The sequence below is a fragment of the Hemitrygon akajei genome, chromosome 1, assembly GCF_048418815.1.
Source record: "Hemitrygon akajei chromosome 1, sHemAka1.3, whole genome shotgun sequence".
In the NCBI taxonomy this organism is placed as follows: Eukaryota; Metazoa; Chordata; class Chondrichthyes; order Myliobatiformes; family Dasyatidae; genus Hemitrygon; species Hemitrygon akajei.
The window spans coordinates 26301797-26326765 of NC_133124.1; the positions used below are offsets into that span (position 1 = coordinate 26301797).

Genomic DNA, 24969 nt, shown 5'->3' on the forward strand with positions numbered 1-24969 from the left:
GACCTAATCTAGCATGCTTCACTCATTATATAAAAATTTAACGGGATTATTTTTTTTTAACCGCTGATGGCGAGCGCAGTTTCGCCCCGCTGTCAAGCCTCGATGCCCAACAACCAAGACGCGAGCGGCACAGACGGACAGCCGCCACCCCGAGCGCGCTCTCCGCGTGCGTCTGCGCACCTCGAGCCCGGCGCGCTCCCGGCGGCGGAGCCAGCACGTGTTTGAGCGTGCCCCGATGACGTGGACAAGCAACCGACGTCGTTGCAAACAGCGGTTAACGGGGGCGGGGCGGAGCGGAGGTGTGGGGCTGAACCGACCGGACTGAGCCCAGGAGGGAGGGAGGGGTATCGCTCGCTGTCAGTGGAGGCAAGAGGGAGTGCGCGCTGCAGGGTCGGCCCGCTAGCTGGAATAGTTCCACGTTTCCTTCGTTACCCGTGCTCGTGAAGAAACAAGGGAGGGATGGATTCTTCCAACGAAGGTAAGCGGACCCGAGCCGCGTTCATCGTGGAGTCGAGCGGCGGCGCCGCCTGATTCAAATTATTGAGGGGTGAATCCGAGGCAAATGCTACTGCTGCTCTTATTCCATCTTTGCGAGTGCTCCAGCCGAGCACATAGCTACCGTTCATTTTTAACGTCATCTTCACCTGCTTCACGATTTTACTCGGTGATTTAATTTGATTGCATAAAAATAAAATTAATCTGACGAGGCTGCCATGTTCTGACCACCGCCCGAAGCCGTACCCTGTGGGGTGTTTGGCTTTTGTGATAACAGCTGGTCTATTAATTTCCATTCCCCCCCCCCCCCACCCCGTCAGAGCCAACGGAAAGTATTTCATTAGCAAGGACACTTGCAAGAGTAAAATTCGCCAGTCATGATTCTTTAGTACAGCTTATGATAATAGTTGTAACATTTGTTATGCTTTAGTACGAGAAAAGAATGTTCTTAAACTTGCATTTAAGCACATTCAGTATTTGATAAATAGCTCCTATTTGTAGATTATATGCTATTTCTGTACATTTGAATGTTGGTTGCAGAAGAAGTACAATGCAAATGCCCGTTTGTGCAAGACAACAGGGTTTTGTTTATAAGGTAATCCATGTCCAGTAATTGCTTAGGTCTGAGTCACTTACACATGTCTGACGTAGGACACCTGACTGATGTGAAGTATTTAGAAAATATGTAATTACAGTATTTGTGTTGAGCTCTTGTGCATATTGCATCTATCAGATTTTTTGGTGAACTGTTTTTTAAAGGGACAGAATATACTTAACCAGAATGTATATAGTTGGCATAAACTGTTCATTTTGGCCCTCATCCAGATGTTTGGCAATCTTTGTAGTTAGATCTTATTTGTTCCTAGTGGAGATTGATGTTGGTGGATGGAATTTTGTCTTCAGTTAACATTTTATATTTTTGCATAATTTATTACTGATGGGCCACAATTGGCCCACTAGATCATTTTGGCCTCTCTCCTGGGCTGCTGTGGAATGCTTTATGGTGGAATTTTTTCAATGTCACTCTTGATCTTGTACTACTCTGATTACTTAATGTGCATTTTTTTCTTGAAAATTTGACAGCTTTCTACTAATTGACATTATGTAAACTTGCCATTATTGTATGTTCAGTGCTGGTTGGAGTCACTTTGGTCATTCCAAGCTCTTCTGATTTGCATCTTTCAATGATTTGGTGACTAAACGCTCTGCTGTCTAATCACCTGATATTTACAAGAATAGATAAGTAGAAAAGAAAGACAACTTGCGGTTAAACAGTGTTTCACGATGATCCAGCAAAGTAAAATATATTAGCATTAGTTCACACATACCATGTTCTTTTCTAGTGTAATACAAGTGAGAGAAGATATTCAATTTGCTAAAACATGAGTCATTATTATTGTTTATTACCAGGGACCGGGTTACTGCACCTGAGCATGGGTCCATTATGCAGAAGGGAAAGAAGGAGAAGAGGGAAGCAGTAGTGATAGAGGACTTAATAGTCAGAGGAACAGACAGGAGATTCTGTGGATGTGAACAGGACACCCAAATGGTGTGTTCTGTCTTAGGTGCTAGGGTCAGGGGTGCCTTGGGTTGCGTCCACAGCATTTTGGAGGGGAGGTGTGCAGCTAGATGTCTTGGTACATATTGGTGCCAACGACTTAGGAAGAAAAAGCAAAGAGGTCCTGAAGAGAGAATTTGGAGAGCTTAGCAAAAAGCTGAGAATCAGGACCACCAGGATAGTAATTTCTGGATTGCTACCTGTACCATATGCCAGTGAGGGTAGAAACTGGATTATTTGGCAGATGTGCGTGATTGCGAATCTGGCGCATTGGGCAGGGCTTCAGGTTTTTGGATCATTGGGATCTTTTCTCGAGGAGTTATGATCTGCACAAACGGGACAGGTTGCACCTGAACCTGAGGGGGTCCAATATTCTCATGGGTGGGTTCGTTAGAGCTATTGGAGAGGCTTCAAACTAATTTGGCAGGATGAGACCCTGAGTTAAGGGGCTCGGGATAGGATGGATGGTAAAAAAGCAAAGATAGCATGCAGTCAGACTGCCAGGAAGGACAGACAGATGATAAGACAAAATTGCAGTCAGCAGGGTGAGTATCAGTGTATTAGGGATGCAGAATCAAAACGGGTAGCAAATTCGCTACTCCAGGTGTTATATCTCAATGCAGAGAGTATAAGAAATAAGGTGGATCGGCTTGCTACACTATTACAGATTGTGAAGTATGATATTGTGGCCATCACTGAATCGTGGCTGAAGGATGGTTGCAGTTGGCAGTTGAATGTCCATCGTAACACATTGTATCGGAGGGATAGGAGGGTAGTCAGGGGGGTGGCGTGGCTCTACTGATAAAGAATGGCATCAGATGTGACATAGGATCAGAAGATGTTGTATCTGTGTGGGCTGAGTTAAGAAATTGCAAGGGTAAAAGGATCCTGATGGCAGTTATATACAGGCCTCCAAACAGTAGCTGGGAGGTGGACTAAAGAATACAATGGGGAAATAGAAAAGGTGTGTCAAAAGGGCAATATTATGATAGTTATGGGAGATTTTAACATGCAGGTAAATTGGGAAAATCAAGTTGGTAATGGATCTGAGGACAGTGAATTTGTTGAATGCCTATGAGACGGCTTTTTAGAGCAGTTTGTCATTGAACTGACTAGGGGATCAGCTATACTAATTTGGGTGTTATGTAATGAACCGGAGGTGATTAGGGAGCTTAAGGTAAAGGGACCTTTAGGAGGCAGTGATCACAAAATGATTGAGTTCAACTTGAAATTTGATAGGGAGGAAGTAAAGTCTGATGTAGCACTAATTCATTGGAGTAAAGAAAATTTCAGTGGTATGAGAGAGAGCTGGTCAAAGTAAATTGGGAGGACATGCTGGCGGGGATGACAGCAGAGCAGCAATGGCTTGAGTTTCTGGGAAGAATGAGGAAGGTGCCGGATAGATGTATTCCAAAAGCAAAGAAATACTCAAGTGGCAAAATAATATCACTGCATCTGACAAGGGAATTCAAAGCTAATGCAAAAGAGAGGACATAAAACAAAGCAAAAATTAGCAGGATGGTAGAGGATTGGGAAGCTTTTAAAAACTTACAGAAAGCAACTAAAAGAATCAATAGGAGAGAAAAGATGAAACATGAAAGCAAGCTAGCAAATAATATCAAGCTGGATAGAAAAAGCTTTTTCAAGTGTGTGTGTGTATATATCTATCTCTGAGATGAGAGAGGATATAGGGCTGCTAGAAAGAGGTTGTAGAAATAATAACGAGGGACAAGGAGATGGCAGATGAACTAAAAGTATTTTGCATCAGTCTTCGCTGTGGAAGATACTAGCAGTGTGCCAGAGCTTGAAGGGTGTAAGGGAAGAGGAGTTAGTGCAGTTGCTATTACAGGGAGAAGGTGCATAAATCACCCAGACCAAATTAACTACACCCTAGGGTTCTGAAAGTTGTAGAGAGAGTGGGGGCATTCAAGAGTCATTGGACTCTGTGGGTTGGGGAAAGAGAAGAGGAGGAGGGCTGTGTTATCTATTCAATCTATGCCCTTCACAATTTTATGAACTTCTCTAAGTTTACCCCCCCCCCCCCCCCCCCCCAGCTTTCTCCACTCTTGGGGAACATACCATGTTCTTTTCTAGTGTAATACAAGTGAGAGAAGATATTCAATTTGCTAAAACATGAGTCATTATTATTGTTTATTACCAGGGACCGGGTTACTGCACCTGAGCATGGGTCCATTATGCAGAAGGGAAAGAAGGAGAAGAGGGAAGCAGTAGTGATAGAGGACTTAATAGTCAGAGGAACAGACAGGAGATTCTGTGGATGTGAACAGGACGCCCAAATGGTGTGTTCTGTCTTAGGTGCTAGGGTCAGGGGTTCCTTGGGTTGCGTCCACAGCATTTTGGAGGGGAGGTGTGCAGCTAGATGTCTTGGTACATATTGGTGCCAACGACTTAGGAAGAAAGCAAAGAGGTCCTGAAGAGAGAATTTGGAGAGCTTAGCAAAAAGCTGAGAAGCAGGACCACCAGGATAGTCCAAACCTGTACAATTTCTCAATAAAGCTCAAACCTAGTCTAGGCTACATCTTTGTAAATCATTTTTGCACCCTATAACAATCATATCCTTCTTACAGCATGACATCTTGAACTGCACACAATAGTTTGTGTGGCCTAACTGATATGGTATGACTGTAACCAGTAATCATATACCCAGTGCCTTTGCCCTTTGCTGATGAAGACAATCAAACCATATGCCTTCTACACCATTCTGCCTACCTGTGTTGCCAGTTTCAGAGGTCCATGGTCTCCCTGTTCAATAGCATTCCCCTGAACTCTGCTTGGCTAATTTCCCAAAATGCATCATTTTATAGTTATCTCAGTTAAACTCCATTAGCTGTGCCCTTGTCTACTTTCCCATTTGATCTGGGTTAGCTCCTTGATTCTATCCTGGACAACCTTCTGTTTATCTGTCACCAAATTTGATGTTGTTTGCAAACTTGTTGATCATGCCACCTAAATTCCCTTCCAGACGATTAAAATGTAGGATGTGCACTGCACTTGTATTTTAAAAAAAAAACACATCTAATTCATAGCTTATCTCAGTTAAGTTTCATTAGTTGCACCCTTGCCTGATGAGTGAAAGCCATTGAGGCAGGTTGCTATGCTCTTTTTGGTACTGGTATGATTGAAGCCTGCTTGAAGTAGGTTGGTACCTTAGCCTGCCAAAGTGAGAGAGTGAAGATTTCAGTGAACGCTCCAGCTAGTTAATTAGCACATGTCTTCAGTACTCACCAGATGCTTTCCATGGGTTGACGCTCCTAAAGGATGATCTCATGTCTGAATGACTTTATGGGGACACACTCTTCCACAAATGTCTTTTTAGGTCCATGATAACTGGCATATACATTCAGGTCCTCTGAGTCCTTGAACGTGGCTTAGTTCACCAAGTCAAAGCAATCCTGTAGGATTGCTTCTTGTGACCACACTTTGTTGTCTTTGCTTCTGGCGCCTTGCCCTTTAAGCTCTGCCTGTACACAGGGAGCAGGAGGTCAGCCAGAAGATCAGATTTCCCAAAATGCAGTCTAGGAATGGGACAGTAGGCATTCTTTATGGTACTGTAGCAATGGTCGAGTCCTCTGTTGCTGTGGGTGATATGCTGATGATAGTTGGGCAAAGACTTTTTCAAGCTAGCTTGATTGAAGTTCCTGGCAAGTGTGTGAAAGTTGTCAGGTGAAGGCTGTTTCTTGTTAATCATGATATTCAATATGCTGAGTACTTGTTTGACATCTGCCTTCACCAGTATGTAAACTGCTGTTAGATCATGGCAGAGAGTGCTCTCGTTAAGTAGAACATTTGACACTTAATCATTAGATGTTCTAAGTCAGGTGTTATAAGAGTTAACACAGGACTACTGTCTGAGCACCACAATAAGTTTATCATGAAGCACACCCCACCATCTCTTCCCTTTCTGAGTGCTGCAGTTCAGTCCATCTGGTGGATTGAGAACCCCACGGACTGGAGTGTTGTGTCTGAAGTGTCGGGGCGAGCCAAGTGTTAGTGAAACAGGACTAACATTCCTAACATCCCTCTGATACAACAATCTTGCCCTTAGGTTTCCAGTGACCACATTAGCTAGCACATGCTAGGGAGAGCTCATTGCATACCCTGTCGCTTTAGAGCAGGGGTCACCAACCTTTTCTGCACTGCGGACTGGTTTAATATTGACAGTATTCTTGAGGACCGGCCGACGGTGGGGGGGGGATGTTAAACACGACCGGAATACAGCAATACTTGAAGGAGGTTCCTTATGTCCAGTCTATTCTGCAATTTAGTTTACGTGGCTATCAGCACTTGCTTCTGTCCCACTTGCTCTCGCTTTTTTTCCACTCAAAAAAAAATTCAACAAGTTTCTCTTTTAAGTGCAGGGTGCTTGGACTCAAGGTACCAAAGCAGTTTTGAGGGCTTTATTGCCTCATTAGACAGCCTCCAGGCCCGAACTCCAGCTTCCCGCCTGTCCGCCACCAGACGCCTTGGCCAGGTGCAGCTTGGTCGTGGGTGGGGTGAGAGGACATGGTCAGGGCTGGAGGTCCCCGTTCCAGGTTTGTGGCGGTTGCAGTCCGGAGAGAGCGACCGAGCGAGGAGTGCAACAGGGCGCGTGCCCGACCCCCCCCCCCCCCATAGAATCTATCGGCCGACAAAAGTTTGTCTCGAGGAATGACTTTCAGTAGATCGCAGCGAGCTAGCTGCTCTACGTGCAAAACCCTGAGCCCAAATCAGGTCGCCTGCGAATATATTAGCACTGGGTTCCCCACGAACATTTGGTGTGCAAAACAAATTTAGAGGCGGCGCCCATCTGTCTGCGCTCCAGGCTAGTAGCAACAGCACTTCCCACTGGCTGCGCGAGGCCAACCGGTGATCCCTGGCACGAGGGTATCACTGCATTTAGGCAACTGATGACCTTGCGTGCGTTCACGTTCAACAGTGGGCATGACAGGGAATGAGGAAAGGTACAGCTGACTCATATTGTTTCATATCGCCGAATTGTATCGTTTCCTCACGGCCCGGTAGCACATGCTTTGCGGTCCGATACTGGTCTGCGGCCCGGTGGTTGGGGAGCACTGCTTTAGAGTCACCTGATTTAAATGCCACAGACCTGGATTTCAGTGGGGAGATTGACCTGATGGTGCATAGTCCTCAATGTACTTGCTGATATAGTGATAGTGATGACATAATCACCTAGGTTGAGTCTTTGAACATGGACCAGTCTACTGACTCTGTGTGGTTGTATAAGAACTCATCTATTTCCTCAGGGCAGTACTATATGATTTTCTGGCTGTATTCTTGTGTTGCAGCTTCTTTTTGTATGCAGGGTGAAGGAGCACCACCTGTTTTCTAAAGTGTTAGGGGTGGGGTCGGGGGCTCAGTTGGTATCTTTGTTGTGTAGCAATAGTTAAAGATGTTTAGGGTCCCTGGTGGGATAAGAGACTGGTAGTATTTTAGTAATCCACTCTTGATGTTGCCCTAGTTTAAGTCACCAGCTTAAATGAAGAAGGTCTTGTGTGTATCCTGTTTCAAGGCTGTTGATCACAGTGCAGACTTTGCCTCCTTGTGGAATGGCCAGCTCTCCGGATAGCTAAAATGAACTCTGTGGCAGCTGGTATGCATTGTGTAAATAAAATTGCTGCAATTAATTGGTCAAATCTAACAATACCTTCAAAACCTAGCAACATGCCAGCCAAGATGGTCGGGGCAACAGGCATGTAGGAAATACCACTTCTAGGTTTCCCCTCAAGTAGCATTCCATCCTGACTTGGCACTATATCACTGCTCCTTTCATTGTGGCTTGTTCTAAACTGAAATTTCCTTTGTGGAAGTATCTTCATTAGAATAACTGCACGTTCACTTGGTTGCAGTTAGTGATGAGCAGAAAAATTCTAACTGTGCCTTTTCCATAATAAAAAAAGTCAAAAATAGGTGAAAAGCAAGATGGAGTTATGAATTTTCATCAAAATTGGAGGAAAATTTCAAAGATTTATTTTTTAAAGATGTAGAGAAAGGTGTGTGTGTGTATCTATCAAACTAGATAGTAGATTGACATTAAGTACTTTGTCCTTCAAAATTTGTGTTTACATACTATTTACTTATGCTTTAAATATTAATTTTTGCCTTAAAATCTGTTCACCTTTTTATTTGTAGGAGGTAGGTTCTAATTCGCTTTAGATTATAATTCATTGGAAAGAAGATTATAATGGAGGAAATTCTAAAATGAAGGATTGTACAGTATATCTTGAAAAGTACACAGATACTTTTTAATTACAGGGGACTTCAACCATGTGACTTTGGACAAGACACTACCTGCTTTCTCCCAGTACGTGGATTGTTACACCAGGGGTAACAGGACTATTGACCTGCTGTATGCAAACGTACAGGATGCATATAGTGCATCCCCGCTGCCTGCACTGGGGAAAGCTGATCACAACCTGGTTTTGTTACAGTCAAGATATAAATCAATTGTGATGAGGCATCCCACTACCACACGCTCTTTTAGAAAGTGGACTCCTGAAGCTGAACAGGCCCTGAGAGATTGCTTCGGTACTACGAACTGGGATGTACTGCAAGGGGGGCTCTGTGGGGGCGTTGAAGAGGTCACTGAATGCACAACGGACTATATTAATTTTTGTGTGGATGCGGTTGTTCCTGTTAGAACTGTTCGCTGCTATCCCAATAATAAGCCCTGGATCACTAGTCACATCAAAGGCCTCCTAAACCAGAAGAAGAGGGCCTTTAAAGATGGTGATCGGTTGGAGCTTAAAAGAGTTCAGAAGGAACTCAGAGTACAGATAAGGGGGGCAAAGGAGCAGTATAGGAGAAAGTTAGAACAAAAGCTGCAGGAAAAAAGCATGAAGGAGGTGTGGGATGGGATGAAGATCATCACCGGATGTGGTGCAAAGCGAGGGGCAAACATAAGTGGAGATGTGGAGAAAGCGAACCAGCTGAACAACTTCTTCAATAGGTTCGACAGCACAATCTCACCCTCACTGCAGAACTCCACACCAGGCTTACTTCCCTCACAGGAAAATAGCCACTCACAGGAGACCTGGCCCACGTCCAGGTTTACGGCTGCACAGGTGGAAGGTCAACTGAGGAAGATCTGTACCAGCAAGGCGGCTGGACCGGATGGAGTTTCCCCACGATTACTAAGGGCCTGTGCGACTGAACTGGGAGAACCACTACAGCGCATCTTCAACATGAGTCTAGATCAGAGAAGAGTACCCAGACAGTGGAAAACATCTTGTATTGTCCCGGTACCGAAGAAACCACAGCCAAAGGAGTTGAATGACTTCAGACCTGTTGCCTTGACGTCGCACGTGATGAAGATCATGGAGCGGCTGATAATACAGAATCTGAGGCCACAAACCAGGCACGCCCGGGATCCGCTTCAGTTTGCGTATAAGGAGAAGGTGGGAGTGGAGGATGCTATCACGTATTTGCTGCACAAATCACTCTCTCACCTAGATGGGGTCAGTTGTGCTGTGAGGATTACATTCCTTGACTTCTCTAGTGCCTTTAACACCATCCAGCCCAAGATATTAAAGCACAAACTAACGGAGATGGGAGTAGACTCTTACATGGTGGATTGGATAGTGGACTACTTGACAGATAGACCTCAGTATGTGCGGTTGGGAGACTGTAGGTCTGACACAGTGGTCAGCAGCACAGGAGCGCCACAGGGAACCGTACTCTCTCCGATCCTGTTCACCCTGTACACATCTGACTTCCAATATAACTCGGAGTCCTGCCATGTGCAGAAGTTCGCTGATGACACGGCCATAGTGGGGTGTGTCAGGAATGGACAGGAGGAGGAGTATAGGAAACTGGTACAGGACTTTGTGATATGGTGCAACTCAAACTACCTGCGTCTCAATGTCACCAAGACCAAGGAGATGGTGGTGGACTTTAGGAGATCTAGGACTCACATGGAGCCAGTGATCATTAATGGAGAGTGTGTGGAGCAGGTTAAGACCTACAAGTATCTGGGAGTACAGTTGGACGAGAAGCTAGACTGGACTGCCAACACAGATGCCTTGTGCAGGAAGGCACAGAGTCGACTGTACTTCCTTAGAAGGTTGGCGTCATTCAATGTCCGCAGTGAGATGCTGAAGATGTTCTATAGGTCAGTTGTTGAGAGCGCCCTCTTCTTTGTGGTGGCGTGTTGGGGAGGAAGCATTAAGAAGAAGGACGCCTCACGTCTTAATAAGCTGATAAGGAAGGCGGGCTCTGTCGTGGGCAAAGTACTGGAGAGTTTAACATCGGTAGCTGAGCGAAGGGCGCTGAGTAGGCTACGGTCAATTATGGAAAACCCTGAACATCCTCTACATAGCACCATCCAGAGACAGAGAAGCAGTTTCAGCGACAGGTTACTGTCGATGCAATGCTCCTCAGACAGGATGAAGAGGTCAATACTCCCCAATGCCATTAGGCTTTACAATTCAACTGCCAGGACTTAAGAACTTTTTAAAGCTATTATTAATGCTTTTTGAGCTAGTGATTTAGATGCATATCATATTATTACTGAGTTAAGTATTGTATTGTATGTAATGAGTTTTTGCTACAACAAGTGTATGGGACATTGGAAAAAATGCTGAATTTCCCCATGGGGATGAATAAAGTATCTATCTATCTATCTATCTACTTGGCAGATGTCAAGATGTGTTGAATTTAAAAATTAAAGATTAACAATTAGCTGTATTTGCACATGTACATCAAAACATTGCAACATCTAGGCCTCATATGGAGCCAGTGATCATTAATGGAGAATGTGTGGAGCAGGTTAAGACCTACAAGTATCTGGGAGTACAGTTAGACGAGAAGCTAGACTGGACTGCCAACACAGATGCCTTGTGCAGGAAGGCACAGAGTCGACTGTACTTCCTTAGAAGGTTGGCGTCATTCAATGTCTGTAGTGAGATGCTGAAGATGTTCTATAGGTCAGTTGTGGAGAGCGCCCTCTTCTTTGTGGTGGCGTGTTGGGGAGGAAGCATTAAGAGGAGGGACGCCTCACGTCTTAATAAGCTGGTAAGGAAGGCGGGCTCTGTCGTGGGCAAAGTACTGGAGAGTTTAACATCGGTAGCTGAGCGAAGGGCGCTGAGTAGGCTACGGTTAATTATGGAAAACTCTGAACATCCTCTACATAGCACCATCCAGAGACAGAGAAGCAGTTTCAGCGACAGGTTACTATCGATGCAATGCTCCTCAGACAGGATGAAGAGGTCAATACTCCCCAATGCCATTAGGCTTTACAATTCAACCGCCAGGACTTAAGAACTTTTTAAAAGCTGTTATTAATGCTTTTTGAGATAGTGATTTAGATGCATATCATATTTTTTTTACTGAGTTAAGTATTGTATGTAATTAGTTTTGCTACAACAAGTGTATGGGACATTGGAAAAAAAGTTGAATTTCCCCATGGGGATGAATAAAGTATCTATCTATCTATCTATCTATACAGTGAAATGCATTGTTTGTATCAATAATCACCACTCTCTGAGGATGTGCTGGGGGCAGCCTACTAGTGCTGCCATATTTCTAGTTCTAACAGAGCATGCCCACAACTGTACTACTTTGGAATGTTCAAGGAAGCGGGAATACCTGAAACCTTGGTGGTCATGGAGGAGGACTGTATAAACTCTTTACAGACAGTAGAGGGAATTGCAGTCATATGTTTAATATGTATTGTGGAACTTTGAACATGGTACTGCATGTTATTGATTTGCACTGTTGTGGCTACTGTGCTTGGTAGATTAAGTATTTGGAAACCAGTTTTGTCTGACTTCAAAATAGCTTTGCTTAATGTGATATATCTTTTGCAATGCAATTTGATTTAAATACTTGGGTGCACTAATTGAGAAGTGTAGTAATTGCATAACATTTCATTGAGTTTCAATGTCAGTGTTGTACTTTGTGTTGTGCATTGTTAATATGAGGAAATCATGCATTGTGTTAGGAAGCATACACTGAAGTAGATAAACAAGCTGGGAGACATAAGCAGATGTAAAATAATGACAAAAAATTGGGAGCACAACATGAGATTGAAGGAATGAGTGATTAACTTTGGGGGAGTATTTCAAAAAGATGTAGAATCAGTGTGTTGCTACAACAGCCCTTGATTGAATGAAATGGAGTCCTGGGGGGATTGTGGTGGTGGGGAAATAGTGTGGTGAATAGTGAGGATTATTTAATGGAAGGTCTCAAGCTTTGTGAAATAGTAGCAGAGGTTGATGCCTCTAGTATTGCACTTAGCTGCAATGCAAGTGGTATCTCATTTGTATAGACAAGATTAGTGAGTTTGTATTCAACAACATATCTTTCAATTTGTTGCCTAACGTTCAACGTAGCAGCTGTAATATTTGCTGACTGCACCTCCCTTTGTTTTGCAGAGCACAATGTTAGATAACAGGAATTAAACATGAGCACATGGGAACAATGTGATTGAGTTGAGTAGTTAATTAATCCTCTGTTTGTATCTCATGATCTCTTTTATCCCTCAATCGCTCTTTGAAGCTACAAATGGTGTAAAGGTATAACCAAATCAATGATTTTGCTTTGGTTCGCTTTCTTGTTTCCTTATAGCTGTGGTACTCACTGCTTTCCTCCTGGCCCTGCTCTTCAGTTTCTTATCTGATAAGACTGCAAGACTTCAGAGAGCGATTTAAGCCATCAACAGCTCGGCCAGTACAATTTGTCCAAGTACCTAAATATTTTATTATTTTTTTCTCTATCACTCTACAGAAGTGCAGTCGTTTTGCTCTGTGGTTCCAGTCTTTTTATGTTCTGGTTTAATTGTCATTCATGAATACAGCCAAATGAAACAACATTTCTCCGGGCTAAGGTGCAAAACACAGTGCTGACAGTCACACACAGCAAAAGACATGTATATGATGGGAAGCACATAAAAAAAAAGATATCAGTAAAATACAGTCACACAAAATATTGTCCAAGACCCTGAGTCCATGAATGTTGCAAAAATCTGCAATCAAGCACAATATAGCTAGTCTTCTGCTGAGCGAACACTGGGAGCAGCACTGATTTCAGTTTGGATGCCATCCAATATGGCCTTCAGTAAAGAACATTGACTCTGATGCCTCTCCTGGTGGCTGTAAACAGGTGACAGTGTGGCTTGAGACCTAGTCCTTGCTACAACCTCACGTAGCTCACCCGCCGCCTGCTAGTAAGTTAGTAAATCGGACTTGCAGCATTCCACGTTACCAATGTCCAACAGGATCTTGCGATCACAAGAAAAATGACTAAAGTGGTCACTCTTTGTTAGACTGCACGCTGCCTCAACACACCGATATATGTGGCAACACGATCTGGTCCTTCAGATTTTTCACCATTGAGCAACTTGCTGGTGGGGTAGACCTGCAGTACTTTTAAGTTCTTAATGTCCAGCAAGGTCTTGCGATTTGTAAAAGAAAAACAACACCTTTGGTTGACCTGTAGAAGCCACTGCAATCGAATGTGCCACCACCACCACCACATCCTGTGTCTCTGAAACTGCTCCAGTAACTTTCCCATCCCTAGTCTTTCATTCTCTGGCTTGTCCTTGTGGTCCTTCTTAAAGGCACAACATTAGGCATCATCCATTCTTATAACACTTCATTTGTAGCTAACGATGATATATCTTTGCCAACCCCAGAATTTCTTCCCTGGCATTCCACAATGTCCATTTGGTTATAACCCAAGGATTTTGTGATTCAAAACTGTCAACACCCTCCTCCCTTCAATGTTGATTAAGCTTCAGGATATCACTTTTCTCTTCCCCAAACTCACTAACCACCAGATCCTTCTCCACAGTAAATACTGTTGAAATATTCCCTAAAGACCTTGCATGTGGTTCCACGTGCAGATTACTACACAGATTCTTAAGATTTATTCTCTCCCTAGTTTCCATTTTTGCTTTTAATATACTGAGTATCTTTGGGATTCTTTCTCTTATCTGCAGGGATACCTCCTGTCCTTTTTTTTTGCCCTGCATCCTAGCTGCCTATATCTGATGCATGCCTCCTTTTAATTGTCTAGAGGCTTAATGTTCCATGTCAACCAGGGTTCTGTTGGTTTTGCCGCTCACTCCAACAGGAACAGATTGACCTTAATTTTTCTGATCTAGCATTTATGAGTCTCCCACTTGTCAGTTATTTATTTACCTGCTAACAACCTCTCTAATTAACCTTTGCAAGTTCACATCTAATTTTGAAATATGACTTTTTCCAAGTTAGGATTTTAACTACCAGCCCCATCTTTTTCCAATTATCTTGAAACCAACAAAATTGTGTTCACTAGTTCCAAAGTGTACCCCGATGCCCATTCAAATCAATCACTTGCCCAGCTTCATTTTACAGGACATCAGTTTAGCCCCCGTTTTAGTAGGGCTATCTGCAAAAATGCTTTAGAAAATTTTCCTAGAAACACTTAACAAATTTTGTCTCATCTAGATCTTCAGCACTTTGGCAGTCCCAGTCAACATGAGAAAAGTTTGAAAAATCACTTACTATTACAACTCTGTTGTTCTAATATCAGATTATGATATTCCCTGCATATTTGTTCCTCTAATTCCTGCTGTCTGCTTGGGAGCCGAGATAGTCAAATAATGTCATCAAAGTGATTCCCCATTTTCACAATATTTCACAGAACTTGTTTAGTTGCCTTGATCCATTACCTTTGTAATTGGAGGTATTGATTTGTGTACATTTTCAACTACTTTAATTCTGACTGTACCTATTCCTTTTTTCAGTAATCTATATATTTTCTAAATAAAGCATTTTCTTAATACAGCATCATGGCATAATGTTATTAATCACTTACTGGAATGCTACAGGGCTCTTCCAGATGAATCCTAAGAAGTGAGTTCTGAGAAACTCTGCACCATAATATAATGTACCATGGCATCAGTTTTTATGCTTTTATAATGTGCATAATATTGTAGATGTTTTTGATTATTTTTATCCTTTATAAAATATACTGAGATCTAAATCAGGAGAAAGGGAAAATGGATCCGTGGTGAAATGGCCAATATCTTATGGTCTTGTGATCTTAGGCTACGTCCCACTACGCCGGATAAATCTGTAACAGAAGCTTTTTCTCTTCGTTTTTACCCTCCGTCCACACTAAAACGGCGTTTTGGTCCCCCGAAACCAGAGCTTTTCAGAAACACTTTTCAAGGTGGATATTTTTGAAAACGCTGCTCGGGCAGATCAGTGTGGATGGGGTAACCGGAGACTTCTGAAAACGCTGTCAGACGGCAGCACGCTATTTCATTGTTTTCTTGAACGCAACCTAACAATTTCAGATCAGACAGCAACGAGACTGAAGCCAGAAGAGTTAGAAATATACTCACCAAATACTTTGACCCATAACTTACTGAATAAATAAGTATACTGTACTCACTTAGTCCTGTTTTCTGTCCTTGCTCGTATGAAGGTGGTTTACCTATTTATGCAAGTACTTCTCTGACAATAGATGTGTAACAGCCTAATGTAACATTGTATGGAAATACAAGATAATACTGATGCAGACATGTTTTATACATTTAACAAGGTGCTTTATTAATGCAACAGAGTTAGTCAGTTTTTCAATGTTCGTCGTCAGCTGGGTCATACAGTCCATGAACTCCCTGTCGGTTGCCTCCATACACTTCAGTATTTGAGTATTTTAGGCAATTTGTTTTATTTTTACTTTTAAATCTTCCTGCGCAAGAGCCAACAGCTGCCTGTCGTTTTAAGTTTTTCTAGTCTGTAACTGAACAAACACGCACTTTCACAGTGAGATTCAACACCAAACATGTCGCTTGTTTTTGGTAGATGTGTCCTGCGCATGCACAGTTGGAGGAGATTCGCTGAAATCTCCGTTTCAATGTGGACAGAGATATTTTAAAAAGCGCATAGTGTGGACGCCTAACGTTTTTACGCGACACCGGCGTTTTCAAAATTATCCGGTCTAGTGTAGATGTAGCCTTACTGTGCTTGGCCTGATTTAAGTTGTAACAGGTTTAAATATTTCAAAGCTAGTGTTCAAATTATTGCATTTTTATTTGGTGTATTAGTTGTGTTTGTACGAACTCTGTATTCATAACAGGAACATTTAATATTTGGAAATGCTAAGAAATGATAAAGTATGATAAAAGTCTGTGGTTTCTAATTTTGGAGTCTATTTTAATTAGTAGAACATGATAAAATTAAAATGAGCAAACTGATGATTGCAGTTCATTTTGCAGCTATCCAGGACAATTGGTGCCATTGAATGTAAAAGGAGACTAGATGATGTAGAGTGTGTAGGCCTCCGTTAGTCTTGAAAGACCATGGATTTGCGCTTTGGAAAGTTTTCAGGGTGCAAGCCTGGGCAAGGTTTTTAAAAAAATGGAAGACTGGTAGTTGTCCAAGCTGCAAGTCTCCCCTCTCCACGCCACCAATGTTGTCCGAGGGAAGGGCATTAGGACCCATAAAGTTTGGTACCAGTGTCGTCGCAGAGCAATGTGTGGTTAAGTGCCTTGCTTGAGGGGACACACGCAGCCTCAGCCAAGGCTCGAACGCCTTAACCACTTGGCCAGGCACTGGCACTGTAGAGAGTGGAGAGTAATTGAATAAGGATAAATAATTGTAACATTAGCAGTTGTTGGCCTGTCTTAGCAGTTGGAATGCTAGAAGCCTCCTGGGGAAGCTTTTGTTCACAGTAGGAAAGAGGTGGAGGTTAAGCTTATCATAAGGCCAGGTATTAATGTGTATTTATAACTTGTGCTTCCGTTTTAGGTGATAACACATAAACCAGACTAGCCATTGCTCATAAGCCCATGTAAAACTTGATAAAAATCATCTAAAATGTTCTTCTGACAGTCTCTTGCTCACTTCTAAGTGCAAAGTACATTTATTACCAACCTTCAGTTTTATCTCCTTATAGGCAGTCACAAAACAAAGAAACTCAAAATAACCCTTTTTAAAAAAAGAGGCCATCAATCACCCAATGTGCAGAGAGAAGAAAAACAAATCTTGCAGAACAATAAAAGTAAGCAAATAGCATTCAGAACAAAGGTGAGTCCATAGACATGAAGCCCGGAGCAGGCCTCTGCCTCAGTTCAGCTCAGAGTGGAGTAAATGTCGTGAAGCATCAAGCAGAACTGGCCCAACCCTTGCCTCTTGTCGTGACACCCTGCCATTTCAATTCATCTGGCCCGGTGTTTAAATTGTCGAAGAATCCACTGTATATGGAATCATGGGCATTATTTACCTGCTGTTGGATTACAAAGCAGTTGATACTTTTTCTCTTTGGCACAAAAATATAAATGGGAATTTATAAGTTTAGTACACCACTGCGTTATTTTTAAAACATCAGTGCCAGGTGACACAATATAGCTCTGTGCCAAATTGGAGTGTCAAACTTCATTTGAATGCATCAGACTATTAAATATTGATTAGATGTGTTTCAAAAATAGAACCTGCTCTTAACCTTGATTGCATTTAGAAGTATAAATTGCAATTTCCTTTTCACTTGTTTATATTTGTCAACTTTTTAATGGCTAATTTTATAGTTTAGTCTTAAATTTTCAAGAAATCACCTAATTAAGATCAATTCTATAGATAACCATGGCATTATTTTACTTGCACTTCCTTTTAATAAAAGGACTTTTGATTAGAGAAGCATACTGATAATTGGTGAGTGGTATGGTGTTTGTCATGGGGTTCACCTGCTAAAGTCATTGGGAGTTTGGCAGATCTGTTGATAATCATGGAGCTGTGCATGATACTTAGAACGTGGAACGAAGTCAAAACCTCGTATGCTGCCTTGTTTACATGAAATGTCAGGAAAAGCAGCTGTTCATAGGAAGGAATGTGTCCCCCATCATGTTTTGGACAAAGTGGGGATTGATAGATGCCTTTATTTTCCCATACTTGGTGGAAGCAAGTAATTCCCCAGAATTCTTCGTCAGGAAAGCTGTTTTTTGTATTCGTGTTTTGGTGTATCACTTGTAAATCAGAAATGATGGTGACAGACTACAGATGAACTGAATCAACATGAGGGAAATAAGTCTGCAGAAGAATTAGGAAAATTGATGTTAAAAATTTGCCACAATTCATAACTACAGGGACAGAGACCAAAATTGTAAGAACTACCCTGGTTGGTCCTACTGAAGTGCAACACCTCGCACTTGTCTGCCATTTTTTTTAGCCCATTTTTTTTCCCCAGCTGGTCCAGATCTCGCTGTAAGCTCAAATAGTACTCCTCGCTGCCCACTATATCCGTCTTAGTGTCATCTGCAACTTGCTGATTCAGTTAACCACATTATCATCCAGATCATTGATATGACAAACAATTGACCCAGCACTAATCCCTGTGGCACTCCATTAGTCACAGGCCTCCAGTCAGAGAGGCAGCCAATTACTACTACTCCGGCTTCTCCCACAAACCCAATGTCTAATTCAGTTTACTTCCTCATCTTCAATGCTGAGCACTGAACCTTCTTGACCAACCTCACATGTGGAACCTTGTCAAATACCTTGCTGAAGTCTTATATCGAGAAAATCCGCTGAGAATAAACTCTTTGGGCTTTCTGTGCCCAGCTGGAAGCCCAAGGTGAGTTTATTTGTCATATATGCCAGGAAAGCACTAGATCCTTTTAAAGATCCACTGCCTTGCCTTCAACTTTCTTGATAACTTCCTTGCAAAACTCTGTAATTCTGGTTAGACACAACCAACCACACATGAAACATGCTGACTAGCCTTAAGCAGTCCATGTCTATCCAAGTACTTGTATATCCAGTCCCTTAGAATACGTTCCAATAATTTTCCCACTATTGATGTCAAGCTCACCAGCCTATAATATCCTGATTTATTTTTCAAGCCTTTTTTGAACAGTGGAACAACATTGGCTAACCTTCAATCCTCACTTGTCGCTAAGAATGATTTAAATATCTCTGCCAGGGCTCTGGCAATTTCTGCACTTGCCTCCTGCAGGGTCCGAGGAATCATCTTGTCAGGCCCTGGGAACTATCCACCCTAATTGCCTCAGGACAGCAAATACCTCCTCTGTAATCTGTATAGGGTCCATGAAGTTGATGCAGCTTTGCCTCACTTCTATAGACTGTGTCTGTCTCCTGAGTAAATACAGATGCAAAAAATTCATTTAAGATCTCCCATCTTTTTTGGGTCCACTATGAAGTACCATTCTGATCTTCCAGAGGTCTAGTTTTGTCCCTTGCAATCCTGAAGGCCTTCAACTGAGAAATTGGTAGTTCTTCTTTAGAGCTGAAAAAGCTAACAATAGATTTGATAGAAAGGCACTAAATAATAACATTTTTCCTTTGGCTGCTCCCAGCTATGCCTGCCTTTTCATTGGCTACATAGAAGAGTTCATGTTTCAAAATTCTTCCCCATCTCTTCCTCTGCTACATTAACATTTGCATTGGTGCTGCTTTATGCACCCATGCTGAACTCAGTCAAGTTAATCAACTCTGCCTCCAACTTCCATTCTGCCTTTAAGTTCACTTGGTCCATTTCTGACACCTCCCTTCCCTTTCTTGATCTCTCCGTTTTCCACCTCTAGAATTAAGCTGTCGACGGCCATCTATCAACTTACCGATTCCCATGGTTATCATGACTATACCTCTTCACACACTCTCCTTTAAAAAATGCTATTCCTTTTCTCAGTTCCTTCCTCTCTGCTGCTACATCTGTTTCCAGGAATGAGGTATTCCTTTTCAGAACATCAGAGATGTTCTCCTACTTCAAAGTATGGGTTTCCCTTCCTCCACCATTGATGCTGTGTTCACTTGCACCTCCTCCATTTCCCAAGCATTCATGCTCATCCTTTCTCTTGCTTCTTTAACAGTGATGGCGTTCCTTGTGTCTTTGCCTATCACCCCATGAACCTCCACATCCAACACATCATTCTCTGCATCATCCACCATCTTCAAAGGAACCCTACCACCCAACACCCAACTTAGCTTTATTTCTCCCACCCCTACCACTTCACACAGGGATAGTTCCCTCCGTAATTCCCTTGTCCATTATCCCTCCTGGCACTTATCCCTGCAGGCAGCCAGAGTGATACATCTGCCTAATCACCACCTCCCTCACTTCCATTCAGGGTCACAAACAGTCCTTAAAGGTGAGGCAACACTTCTGTGAATCTGCTGGGGTTGTCCATTGTGCCTGGTGCTCCCGATGTGACCTCTACAATCAGTGAGACCCATCATAAATTGGGGGACTGCTTCATTGAGCACCTCTACTCCATCCACCAAAAGCAGAACTTCCCAGTGGCCAAACAATTTAATTCCGATACCGATTTCTGTTCTGACATGTTCGTCCATGGCTGCCTCTTGTGGCACGATTGTAATATTAAGAAGTTAGCATCTCGTAGGCCGCTTGTGACCCTGGCTATTTTTTGTAAGGGTCATAAGCAGCTAAGAGCTTGAGAAAAATTATAGAAGCCCAAATGCTTTCTCATAAGATAAGCTGAGCTTGAGAAAAAGAGTATAGATGCACAGATGCTTTCTCATATGATAAGCTGAGCAGGTGACATCCTTGGTATGCGATCTGCGCTTAACTTCGGTTTTGCTTAGAGTAACTTGTATCATTGCTTGATTATTTGCTGTGAGAAACCTATTTTGCCTTGTATTCCTTATGGTACCTGCAAGATGAGCATAAAAAAGAATGGCTATTTTCAAGGGCAGGAGTTTTTGGATGTTAAGCCTGTGCCCAGACATAGTAGTAATTAAAACTGTTATACAAACAATTTATGACTGATAAAATTAACAATACTCATCTGTACAGAAACCAAGGGGGTGAACCCACATGTATCTGTGTACGTGACTGCATGTATATGAAAAGAACTGTATTTGCTTGAGGAGGGAGAGACCCTCAAAGCTGCCTCCGAGAGAGAGTGCTTAAGGAGGGTTCTCTCGAGTAACTTGCTAATAAAGAGTTAAAGTTACTTTCACCGTAGTACGTGGTATCTTTGCATTGGGTAGATCAAAAGAAGTTTACAACACGATGAGGCTACCCTCAGGGTGGAGGAGCAACACCTTCTGTCTGGGTAGCCTCCAACCTGATGGCACGAATATCGATTTCTCCTTCTGGTTAAAAGAAAAATCCCCTCCTCTTCCCTTTTCTTCTATTCCCCACTCTGGCCTCTTACCTTTTCACATCTTTTTATCGCCTCCCCCGTGTACCAGCCTCCTTCCCTTTCTAGTATGGTCCACTCCTATCACATTTGTCCCTCTCCAACCCTTTACCTTTCCTGCCCACCTGGCATCACCTAATAATTTGGAGGAAGGATTCCTAGACTAGATGAGTCAGTAACCGGAGGATGTGTATCAAGCAGTAATAAGTTAAGGCAACTGGACTTGCTGTGTTGTCTAGAGGTTGTTTTGCCACTCATCCGAGAGGCTTCTTTAGTTTTAATTCATGGTGGGTAGTTTTCTGGCTTATAGACTAAATTGTTGAAAGGTATAGCAATCATAGGATGGTTCATTCATGCAAAGATGAGACTAATGACCCTCTCATTCTCCCTATGACTTCTAACAAGCCTTATGTAATCGTTTTACCTTTAAACAATTCGGAGTTTATAAACCGGCAAATTACCTACTATGGATTAGAACTGAAGAAACCTCGTCGATGAGTGGCAAAACATCTTCTGGACAACACATTGAGTCCAGTTGCCTTCATTCACTACTGCTTGATATACAGTGACCTGGGTGACTGAAACCTTTATAGACAGAGTTTGTGGATTTCATGACAATTGAGAAAAGTTTCCTTATACTTTATATTATAGTCAAAAGCATCAGATACGGTACATGAGATAGGGAGTTGAAAAATATAGATGTGCAAGTGTATGGGATTAGTTAGAATGGCATCCTGATTGGTGTTAAGAATTGTGGGCTGAAGGACTTGTTCCTTTGCTTTGCTTTATTGTTTCATAATCTGTGCTTTGAAGTCCTGAGTGCAGCGCAGTCTGAAACTTGCATCTTCTGTAGGACACTTCATGTCAAGATGACGCCTATGTACAGCAACATCTGGATAGACCACAAAACTATTTATTTCACTTAATAATTAAAGTTCACAAGCCCTTGGAAGATGTGGATAATTTCTCATCTCAGGAAGGTGTACATAAATGATGAGGGGAAAAAAATCACCCTCACTTTCAATGCACCAGAACAGACTTTAATCAATTGAGTAAAAGATGTTTGAAGATCAAGGCCTTCCCCTTTCTTTTTCCATTCCTTATTCTGGCTTCTCTTACTCTTCTCTTCACTTGCCCATCACCTCCCCTTGATGCCCTTCCTCCTTCCTTTTCTCACATGGTCCACTCTCTCTCAGATTCCTTTGTCTTCAGGCCTCCTACCTGTCACCTGCCAGCTTGTACTTCTTCCACTTCCCCACCACCCCCCACTCCACCTTATTCTGGCTTATTTGCCTTTCCTGTCCAACCCTGATGAAGAGTCTCAGCCTGAGATGGAGAGCGTCAGTAACTTTAAATTCCTGGGTGTCACTATCTCGGAGGACCTGTTGTGGACCCATCATATAAATATTATTGTGAAGAAAGCACAACAGCGCCTCTACTTCCTCAGGAGTCTGCGGAGGTTCGGCACGTCATCGAAAGTCTTCACATAATTCTACAGATGTGTGGGGTAAGTGTGCTGACTGGCTGCTTTACAACCTGGTATGGGACCACCAATGCCTTTGATGGGAAAATTCAACAAAAGGTCGTGGATTTGGCCCATACCCTCTCAACCATTGGAGCACGTCTACATGAAACATTGCCGTAGAAAAGCAGCATCCATCAGAGATCCTCACCACCCAGGCTATGCTTTTTTCTTGCTGCTGCCTTTGGGGAGAAAGTACAGGTGCCTCAAGACTTGAACCACAAGGTTCAAGAACAGTTACTACCTCTCAACCATCAGGCTCTTGAGCAAAAGGGGATGGCTACATTAATATAGGGCTTATTTAAGGGCTTTGTTATATTGTTATTTCATGCTTGTTATTTATTGCTTTTTATTTATATCTGCATTTGCACAGTTTGTTCACAGTTCACACTTTACAGTTCCTGATGTGTACAGATCTTATTTACAGTATCTGCTCTATAGATTTGCTAAGTATGCCTGCAGAAAAAGAATCTGTTGTATACAGTTACATGTATGTACTGTAATACAGTATCTGCCAACACAGATGCCTTGTGCAGGAAGGCACAGAGTCGAATGTACTTCCTAAGAAGGTTGGCGTCATTCAATGTCTGTAGTGAGATGCTGAAGATGTTCTATAGGTCAGTTGTGGAGAGCGCCCTCTTCTTTGTGGTGGCGTGTTGGGGAGGAAGCATTAAGAAGAGGGACGCCTCACGTCTTAATAAGCTGGTAAGGAAGGCGGGCTCTGTCGTGGGCAAAGTACTGGAGAGTTTAACATCGGTAGCTGAGCGAAGGGCGCTGAGTAGGCTACGGTCAATTATGGATAACTCTGAACATCCTCTACATAGCACCATCCAGAGACAGAGAAGCAGTTTCAGCGACAGGTTACTATCGATGCAATGCTCCTCAGACAGGATGAAGAGGTCAATACTCCCCAATGCCATTAGGCTTTACAATTCTACCACCAGGACTTAAGAACTTTTTAAAGCTATTATTAATGCTTTTTGAGATGGTGATTTAGATGCATATCATATTTTTTTTTACTGAGTTAAGTATTGTATGTAATTAGTTTTGCTACAACAAGTGTATGGGACATTGGAAAAAAGTTGAATTTCCCCATGGGGATGAATAAAGTATCTATCTATCTATCTAATAATAACTTTTGCATTGAACTTTGAAATGTGGACTGTTTATTCCTCTCCGTAGATGCTGCCTGCCTGCTGAGTTCCTCCAGCATTTTGTGTGTTGCTTGATTTAGGAATAGCATTTTGAATAGAAGGTTAGTTTAATGGTGCAAGTTTGAAATTAATTGCTTTGCATGTTCCATAAGTTTTTTACTATATGATTGTTTATTTTTCTTTTACGCTTGCTCTTTTCCCCCTTCAATCAAAATGATCTTTTTTTCCATCAAGTGTCATGAGCTTTTACATATCATCTTTTTGAATTGCGAGGGGAGGAAAGAGCACATGGGGGAAAAGCCCATGCTCTCGTGGAGAATATTTAAATGTCACAGGTCGCGATTAAATCTAGGGCACTGGAGCTATGAGGCAGGAGCTCTACTAGTTCTGCCATTGTGCTGTTCACATTTAAATCGAAGCAAGAGGCTGAGAGTGAACGAGTAAAGGAATCTCGGAGAGAAGTCATTGTTTTTACACTGCTTGGGGAAAAGAGGCTAGACTGTGCAGGTGTGTGATGTAGAGCACCAAAGGTTTTAAAAAAAGACCACTATATACAGTGGGCAGCGTTGAGAGCAGGCATTGGAGTGAGGGAGCAGAATGGGACGGCTTTGGCTCAACAGGCTTCGGCGTGAACAGGCAGAGGCGAGGGTAGGTTCTGATAAGTTGTTTTTTTTTCCTCATTCGATTTCATTTTTAACTAGTAGGTTTAGAGAGAATGCCAGGCAGGATGTTGGAATGCTCTTCTTGCAGGATGTGAGAAGTCGGGGAGATCTCCGCTGTCCCTGACAACGACACCTGCAAGAAGTGCATCCAACTGCAGCTCTTAACAAACTGCATTAGGGAACTGGAGCAGGAGCTGGATGACCTCTGAATCATTTGGGAGAATGAGGAGTTTATAGATAGTAGCTTCAGGGAGGTAGCTACACCAAAGGAGCAGGGCACAGGTAATTGGGTTACCGTCAGGCGAGGGAAAGGGCAGGCAGAGCAGGGCTGCTCTGTGGCCATTCCCCTCAACAAGTATACCGATTTGGTATACTTTGGCAGAAGGGAGGGTGAGCAAAGAAGAGGAGAGCAGTAGTGATAGGGGACGATGGTTAGAGGTACAGGCAGGAGGTTC

General features: G+C 42.7%; 1 protein-coding gene across 7 annotated transcripts in view; it reads left to right on the top strand.

Annotated features, from left to right (window-relative positions):
* Window positions 1–263: 263 nt before the first annotated feature.
* The window catches only part of tpd52 (tumor protein D52), a 219206-nt gene continuing 194500 nt past the window's right edge, over window positions 264–24969 (top strand). For 5 of the 7 annotated variants that reach the window (XR_012098237.1, XR_012098236.1, XR_012098238.1 and 2 more), the window contains exon 1: window positions 264–478. Coding sequence is in view for 4 of the 7 variants with exons in the window: in XM_073039898.1 (XP_072895999.1) it covers window positions 460–478 (19 nt within the window). In the remaining 3 variants the exon portion in view is untranslated. The remainder of the gene's footprint in view (window positions 479–24969) is intronic. The other 2 variants (XM_073039917.1, XM_073039942.1) reach the window with 2 other exon arrangements.